The sequence below is a fragment of the Echinops telfairi genome, unplaced genomic scaffold (assembly GCF_000313985.2).
Source record: "Echinops telfairi isolate 266 unplaced genomic scaffold, ASM31398v2 ScPeMD7_15;HRSCAF=58, whole genome shotgun sequence".
Lineage (NCBI taxonomy): Eukaryota > Metazoa > Chordata > Mammalia > Afrosoricida > Tenrecidae > Echinops > Echinops telfairi.
In genome coordinates this window covers 4,208,241-4,216,996 of record NW_022103912.1, presented here as the reverse complement: position 1 = coordinate 4,216,996, position 8,756 = coordinate 4,208,241, and the positions used below count along the sequence as shown (strand labels likewise).

The 8,756-nt window shown below is 44.0% G+C and overlaps 1 protein-coding gene across 1 annotated transcript; it reads left to right on the top strand.

Moving 5' to 3' along the window:
- Nucleotides 1-7,294: 7,294 nt before the first annotated feature.
- Nucleotides 7,295-7,749, top strand: LOC101639343 (interferon-induced transmembrane protein 2-like). The gene has a single exon (XM_045287438.1). It carries the CDS (start codon nucleotides 7,295-7,297, stop codon nucleotides 7,667-7,669), a length of 375 nt encoding a protein of 124 aa, XP_045143373.1. The 3' UTR covers nucleotides 7,670-7,749.
- Nucleotides 7,750-8,756: the final 1,007 nt, after the last annotated feature.

Here is an 8,756-nt window from a genome sequence, read left to right as displayed (position 1 = left end):
TTGGGGTATACTCCCCTAGGAAATGTAAACACATAAAGCATCCACTCCATTAGAAGCAAATTAAAAACAATGGGGGAGGGGATCCCTCTCTTTTCTTTGGTCAGCTGCTCAATGGTGGTGGGGCAGCTGTGAATCACTAAGACGGCGGTCCCTCCCTGCAGAGTCTGCACCCTCCCCACCGCCCCACTGGCGCCAATTCCACCTCATATGGCACCAGGGGACAGGGTATGATGGGTTATCTCCCGCTGTCATCCTTCCAGAAGCAGTGCCTTTGGAGCAACTGCGTGGGTTCAAACAGCTACCTTTTGTTGAGCGGTGGCACGCTTAACCATGATACCACCAAGTCTCCCCCTGGGTCAGCACGCTGTTTTAGAAACTTCCCCTTTTCTGAGCTTTGCTATCATGCAGGCTGTTTCCATTTCCCCTGGAAATACCGCAGGTGGATGTAACAGAAATACCACAAGTGGATGGCATTATCACACATCTACCTATCTATCTATCATCTATATATCATCTATCTATCTATTTATCTATCTGTCTATCTATCATCTATCTATATCTATATCTATCTATCTATCTATCTATCTATCTATCTATCTATCTATCTATCTATCTACCTATCATCTATCTACCTAAACAGTTTAAGAGGATAGAAGTCTAAATTCAGTGCCAGCTCTAGGAAAAGGCTTTCTCTCTGTATTATTTTGACCTAGAGATTTTTGGTGTAGGGACCCAGGTCCAAAGGATGAGTTCAGCTCCTGACTCTTCTCTCTTTGGATAAAAGTCTATCTTATCTCTGCTCACTTGATCAATCGCTTTATCTCAAAATAGACTGGTTTAAAACACAATCTAATTGTGTACCTATATCCAGTCTCATTAACATAACTGCCACCAATTTGGCCTCATTAACATCCTGTTGTTGTTGTTGTTGTTGTTGTGAGGTGCCTTCCAGCTGGTTCTGATGCTTAGCTACCCTTTGGACAATAGAAAGCAACACTGGCTGCTCTGCACTATCTTCACAGTCTTTCTTATGTTTGTGTGCATTGTTGCATCCACCTGTCAACCATTGTGTCAACCCATCTCATTGAGGCCCTTCCTCTCTTTCTCACCGACACTTTATTTCACCAAGCATAATGTCTTTCTCTGGGGACCAGTCCCTCCTGATAATACCAGCACCATAGAAGTTAGGATTTACAACATGTAAAATGATTACATCAGATCACAAAATCACAGGCTGAGAATCATGGTCAAGCTAAGTTGACAGCTGTTTTTTTAGGAACACAACTCAATCTACAACAGTGGGAAAAGTGGAGGAGACAGATAATTGGCGCCCAGGCAGTGACAGGAGTCTCTGTGGGAGAATCTACCACGGAACTTCTCATGCCTCAATTGAATTTCTAGCAGTGCTTCAAGCTGATAAGGTGTGATAAAAATGTTATCTCCTGTACACTCTGGTAAAGACTTTCTTTTTTCTTTTTAAATCATTTTATTAGGGGCTCATACAACTCTTATCATAATCCATACATACATCAAATATGTAAAGCACATTTGTACATTCATTGGCTTCATCATTCTCAAAACATTTGCTCTCCACTTAAGCCCTTGTGAGTTAGTTAATTGTGCCAACCTGGCCCATAAACACATGTGGGGCTAATTGAAAGGTGGAGGGATAAATGGGTGGTGAGCCTTGCCTTTTTAGTTCTCGGGTCTCTTGCTTTGTGATGGTCACACCAGGGTGCAGCTGCCTTAGCAGTTCCCTGCTTCAGCTTGCAAGATTGACTTCATACAAGACATCCCCAAGGAGAAGCCACATGGACCTATCCCGATGCAGCCCTGGGTGCTGGAGCAGCCGTGTGGCGATCCCTGCTAGTGCTGAGATGCTTATTCGTTCACTGACTCAGCTTTCCTCCTGCAGTCGGCATCATTGCCTCTATTTTGTGAGGTGGAGGACTTTGTGGACTGGTGTTGGGTAAACGGGTTAATGTTGGACTTGTGGGCTTGGGCAGCATTGGGTTGGGATGTTTTCGTGATGCACATTTTCTTTACATAAAACTCTCTTATACATGAGTTGCTGTGTATTTGTTTCTCCAAAGTACCCAGACTAATACACCCTGACATCAGCTCCTCATTTCCCCACTCTCTCCCTGCTCTCCCCTCCCTCATGAGCCCTTGATAATTTATAAATTATTATTGTGTCATATCTTGCACTGTCCGATGTTTCCCTTCACCCACTTTTCTGTTGTCCATCCCCCAGGGAGGAGATTATATGTAGATCCTTGTAATCAGTTCTCCCTTTCCAACCCACCCTCCCTCCACCCTCCCGGAATCGCCACTCTCACCACTTGTCCTTAAGGGATCATTGGCCCTGGATTCCCTGCGTTTCTAGTTCCTATCTGTACCAGTGTACATCCTCTGATCTAGCCAGATTTGTAAGGTAGAATTGGGATCATGATAGTGGGTGGGGAGGAAGCATTTAGGAACTAGAGGAAAGTTGTATGTTTCATCATTGCTACATCACACCCTGACTGGCTCGTTTCCTCTCCAAGACCCTTCTGTAAGGGGCTGTCCAGTGGCCTACAAATGGGCTCTGGGTCTCCACTCCACACTTCCCCCCTCATTCACAATGATATGATTTTTTGTTCTGATGATGCTTGATACCTGATCTCGTCGACACCTTGTGATCGCACAGGCTTCTTTCTTGTGGGCTTTGTTGCTTCTGAACTAGATGGCTGCTTGTCTACCTTCAAGCTTTTAAGATCCCAGACACTATATTTTTTGATAGCCGGGCGCCATCAGCTTTCTTCACCACATTTGCTTATACACTTTCTTTTACTTAGGTTTTGGTTTGTTGAACTTTATTAGTATGAAAGAAGTTACTTGAAACTCTTTCATTTGGATGAGTGAGAGATTTGTTGGAGGAGTGAGAAAACACTTTGAGAGCAAGTGTGCATGCCTCTCTCCTACTGTCTAGTGGCTGCTGGTTATCCATGGTGTTTCTTTCCTTATAGACAGATCCTCGCATGCTGTCTTTTTCCTGTGCCCTATTCTGCTTCCATGTTTGTTGTCTCCTTTTATAAAACAATATTCTGATGGGATTAGGGTTAGACCCCCATCCTGTTCTCATATTATTTAACTGACAAGATCAACAAAGGAAAATTCTATTTCTCCACCCAAAGCTACAATGATAAGACTTCATAGTATCTTTTGGGAGGACACATATCAGGGCCCACTGTTTGCTAAGTGTAACATCAAGGACACTCTGTGGGGTCAGGATGCATTACTATTGTTCCTCTTTTATGCACAAGGACGAGGCTCAAAAGGAGATACTTCTTGCCCATCCTCACCACTTTATCCGTGGACCACTGTTAAATCTGTATGACTTAAGGGCTCAACAGGTACTTTTCAGGAAACCAAAAATCCAGTGTGCTCAGTCTTTAGACACTTATTTGATGACACACCAAAGGTAAGCCCTATTGTATCTGAGTTGACACTGGCTCATGTGACCTCAGGTGGTACAGGTGACAACTCTGGTACATTGGATTTTCTTAGCTCTCATCACTGTGGAAGAAAATCACAAGGGCTTTTTTCTGAGGCAACCCTGGGTGAGTTGAAACTACAAACCTTTAGGCTAGCCACAGAATACAAACTGTAAGTAGCAAACCCACCCAGGGTCCTGTATTACATGTTATATGGTTTTAAACAGGTTTAAGATAATTATCACATTCCATATCTTTTCATTATAGTGCTTTCACTATAACAGTATCTTTGAAACCGGAGGGGGCTGATTCTAGCTCTTAGAATAGGAGGGTGTTTAACAGGAGCCGGCATTCCATCTTTTAGAGGTTCTTTACTTCATTCAAATTACTAATCATTTAGAACATCACTAAAAGCCTTTCTCCCTAGCTCCCCATGCATGCTTAACCTAATTAACTATAAATGAGGAAAATGCTATCCACATTAAAAGAAAATGTTAACCTATAAATTATCCCACTCTTTCTGGTGAAGCGTAGAATCCTTCAGAAAGCCTAACTGAGGGCTGCAATCTTGGTTTGCATGTACACTGTGCCCCTTCCCCACTGGTTTGGGCCAGAGAAGCTTCAGTTCCTGGTGGATTCCTTTCTCCTTTGTCGTCATTGGATTATTATCATGATCCGTATGATTTCAAAACTGCCCCCCTATGTGTTTGCTTATAGGAAGCTAGAATAAAAAGGCAGGAAGGCTGCAAAATGCCCTCACAAGCCCACTGGGGTAGAAAATGCCAACTAACACCTTCGATTTCTCCCTCCGTTCAGGGACTCCCGGTCCTCACCTGCTTCTCGTGGATGGATCCATGAGTATCTTCAGAGCCTCAAGCCACAGACCCCCAAGTAGACTGTCTCTGAATTTCTCCATTAAGTCAGCCAGCACAAATGTGGCAAGGGCTCCCCCAAACTCTTTGTGTTAGCTACATCTGTGTCAACTAGACACTCCTGGCGAGGGGTGGAGTCAGACCTGTCAATCAGGTCGCACAGCCTGTTGTTGTCCCCTTGGGGTCATGGCCTTTTCATATTTAAGGGCCTTCTCTCTCCCTCTTCACTTTCCTGCTTGCTGGTCACCCCCAGATGCCAGAACCCTGCTGTATTTGCATCTACCTTGGCTCCACACATGTCTGCATGCACTGGCCTAAGAGTCTCCTGCTTTCTGCCTCATTGCCCGTGGCTGTGTGAGTCTGAAGAGGGACTTATGGACTAGCATCGACCTTATGGATTTGATTTGAACAGGGCCAGGATGCCTTCCTGTTCTATAATTACTTCTTGATATAAAGCTCTTTCTTATACTGTATGAGTGTTACTGTTGTTCTGTTTCATTTTTCCCCTCTAGTCAATTTGGCCTAACGAAATCATGTTACAAAGAGCACCCACAAACACATTCATCTGATGGCCCAGATTAATTTGTCAAATCTGACCTTGGAGATCTGACCTTTGAGAACGGAGGGCAGATCTCTGGCCAAACATCACAGGGAACAGGGGATTTGCTGGGGGTCAGGAGTCAAGGCTGAGAATATAGAGGGTCCCTATGGGAAGCTGTCCGGAGGAGACCTTGAGCTGTTGTGTAGAAGTATGGAAGCCAAAAGCCAGGAATTAAGTAGTGACAACAAAGGCTGCAAGATCAAAAGAATCTCCTGGCCCTTCAAATTTACTTGTGGTTGTCCTGTGCTTCATTCATGTGACGCGTTAAGGTAGATACTTGTGAAATGGTAGCTTGTGAATTCCTGTCTAGCAGAATGTTGTCACAATTACAACGCAACAAAGTTGTATCATCCTCACAATCGCTGGCATGTTGGAGGCAATGTTGCTGCTCTCGTGTTAAATTGTCTCACCAAGGGTGTCCTTTTCTATTGCTGGCCTTTTCCTTTACCAAGTATGTTGCTCTCCTCCACCACTGCTCGTTTCTGATGATATGTCTGAAGCAGGTGCGTCAGACAATGTGCTGATCCCTAAGGTTTTAATTGGGCTACATTTTTAAATTTGAGCACCAGACCTTTCTTTATAGTCCTTCTTAGTGTGGAAGCTCTGATGAAACCCGTCCCTTGTGACCCTGTTGGTATTTAAAATGCTGGTGGCACAGCTTCCAGCATCAAATCAATACAAAAGCCACCACCATATGACAAACTGACAGACAGCTGGTGGCCGGAAGTTGTCATAACCTTGCAAATGCAGCTGGTATGTATATATATATTGTATCCATCCATCCATCCATCCATACATCCATTCATCCATACATCCATACATACATATATATATTCCTTGATTATATTCTTTTTTTATCAGCCCCTCAATTGTGCTAACCATTGATCTGATGGCAGAATTCATAAGAAACCGCAGTCTCCTTCCAACCCAAGAGGAACCTCCAATCGTTGGTGCATTGGTAGATGGTTTTTGTCCCAGCGTTGCGTTCGTTCCTACCCTGACTTGGTAGAGTGGGGGATAAAAGAGGCTATGATCAAGACACTGGGGCATGTCTGAGCCCACGCAGGCTTAATGTCCATGTGTGCAGTCAAGTTTTGATTATCCACACCACCGGGCCCAAGTAATCCCAAGTAAGTGAAAATCCAAAAGGAATTTCTCTTTGGCTTTGGGATATGCTCTGATTTTTCCAACTATAAATTTCCTTCTCCCATTTACGCTTTCCTTGGTAGGATATTAACAATCATTTATGTTCCTTTAGCTGGGTACTTGATTTGAGCAATGACTTGAAGTCAGCTTCAGATGGAAATTTGCCTAAACCATAGACAAATAATTCCCTTACAGGCAGTTGAATTTGACAGCACCATATATTGCATAAAGAATCATCTCTCTGGGTTAGTGTTGCTAATTTATTCATCCATTCACACATTGGACACACTTTTATTGCGCTCCTACTGTGTTCCAAGTGTGCATTAGAGCTATAGAGATGGAAGATGGAGGCTGAGGTCTTGAGGGATTGACTTTCTATTGGGACTGAATGCAATCATTTTTAGTCTATTTCTCTTAGGTTGTATATGCCAACTGCATAATAGTTCATCACTCCCATTTTCAGCTCAACATGTATCTGGCTCCTTCGTTTGAGAAGTTTCAATATTTGTGGGGGAGGTACTATAGATGATTTCCATGTCAGACAGGGCCTCCCCAAAATAGAGAGAACACAGGCCACTTCCATTTTTGAGGGTGCAGGTATACTAAGAATGAAGGTACTGTGACACAGGAAACAGATATGTGGTCGATTTTAAATGCTTACAACTAATAAGCAACAATTCAACACTCTCAAATTATATAATGATTATATGACTTTATGTAGAGAAAATGTCAAAAGTTTAAATTCAGACCCTTTTGGGAATGTGTAATCAGGTGGATCTCACTCCCATTCTTAGCCCCTGTCTTTAGTTAGGCACTGACAGGGGAGAGAAGATGAAAGGAGGCTGCATGACTCATTCTAATACTCAGAGGAGCCTATACAAATATTTAGCACAACTGCCTCATAGTTCTGTGCACCATAATCACAAGGAATAGTCCTCAGCAAAACAGACACATTTTAGGTTTGTTGACTTCAAAAGCATTAAATAAAATGTTCCCCAAATCCATCCATTGTCATGGCCTAAGGAGGATTCGGAGGGCGCACCTGGCCATGGACTACTTCTCTGTCAAGTGATCCTTTCCTCTAATGATGATCCTCACTCCCAGCAGTTATCTTAACCCTCGGTTCTCTTTTTGAAAAGCTCATGAAAAATAAAGAACGTCTCCCATTCTGCAGGTCTGTGTGTTCTCACACCCAGGAGATGGCTCAAGAGGAGCTCAAGATGGGTGGGCTGCGGGCCCCATACCACTCTGCCCCCATGCAGTCCACCGTGATCAACATCCAGAGTGAACCTCAGGTGCCCGACCACGTCGTCTGGTCCCTCTTCAACGTGCTCTTCCTCAACTGCTGCTGCCTGGGCTTCGTGGCCTACGCCTACTCCGTGAAGTCTAGGGACTGGAAGATGGTGGGTGACATGATTGGGGCCCAGAGCCACGCATCCACTGCCAAGTACCTGAACATCTTCTCTACCGTCCTCGGCCTCCTGGGAATCGTCATCTTCGTCATTCTTGTCGCCACAGGCACAGGGATGAGCTTCCAAGCCCTGTCACAGATGATGGGCCAGCAAGGCCACTAGTCACTGCACCACACTGTATCCTGGACCCTCCGGCCCTGCCCTGCTGGACGACCTGACCTCTGGCCTGTCTGCTGCTGCTCTTGTCCACAGCCATTTGCGCATGTATCTCCATCTCTCAGCAAGCTCAATAAAGCGCCCTGGTGTGTAAAAAAAAAAAGAAAAGATAAATAAAGAACTTCAGAGAGTATGAAAATTGGGGTCCTTATAGGAGGGTCATGGGGAGAAGATGAGCCAGCCAGGGTGCAGTATAGCACCGATGTAACATAGACGTTCCTCTAGTTCTTTAATGCTTCCTTCTACCGACTAGCACGGTCCCAATTGTACCTTACAAATCCGGCTAGGCCAGAGCATGTACACTGGTACAGACCAGATCTGGAAACACGGAATCCAGGACAGATAAACCCCTCAGGTCCACCAATGGGAACAGCGATACCAGGAGGGTAAGTGGAAGGTGGGGGAGAAAGGGGCAACCGATCACAATGATCTACATATAACCCCTTCCCTGGGGGATGGACAACAGAAAAGTAGGTGAAGGGAGACATCAGACAGGTAAGACATGACAAAAGAATAATAATTTATAAATTATCAAAGGTTCATGAGGGAAGGAGGGGAAGGGAGGGAGGGGGAAATGAGGAGCTGATACCAAGGGCTCAAGTAGAAAGAAAATGTTTTGAGAATGATGATGGCAACAAATATACAAATGTGCTCGACACAATGGATGGATGGGTGGATTGTGATAAGAGTTGTATGAGCCCCCAATAGAAAGATTTAAAAAATAATAATAATTAAAAAAAAGAAAGTTGGGGTAAGGTCCAGAAGTTGACATTCATCTTGCATTTTAAGGGTTGTGAAGGCAAAGTGATTGAAAAAGCTCACGAAATAGCTTTTTGGTGACATACACCTATTGATGTTTGCTATGGTTAAGTGTTATGCAATTAATTTGATTTCAACATTCATTGCTCATTAGGAACTTTTCAGGGATTCCCTCCTGGAAAATGGATATAGTATGTTTGTAAAGTGACTTTTTCACATAATATGTATTAATTAGCACACCTATTGCCATTTTGTCGATTCTGACTCATGTCAC

Coding starts and splice junctions, on each gene's coding strand:
- LOC101639343 (XM_045287438.1), top strand. CDS start 7,295: ATGGCTCAAGAGGAGCTCAAGATGGGTGGGCTGCGGGCCCCATACCAC.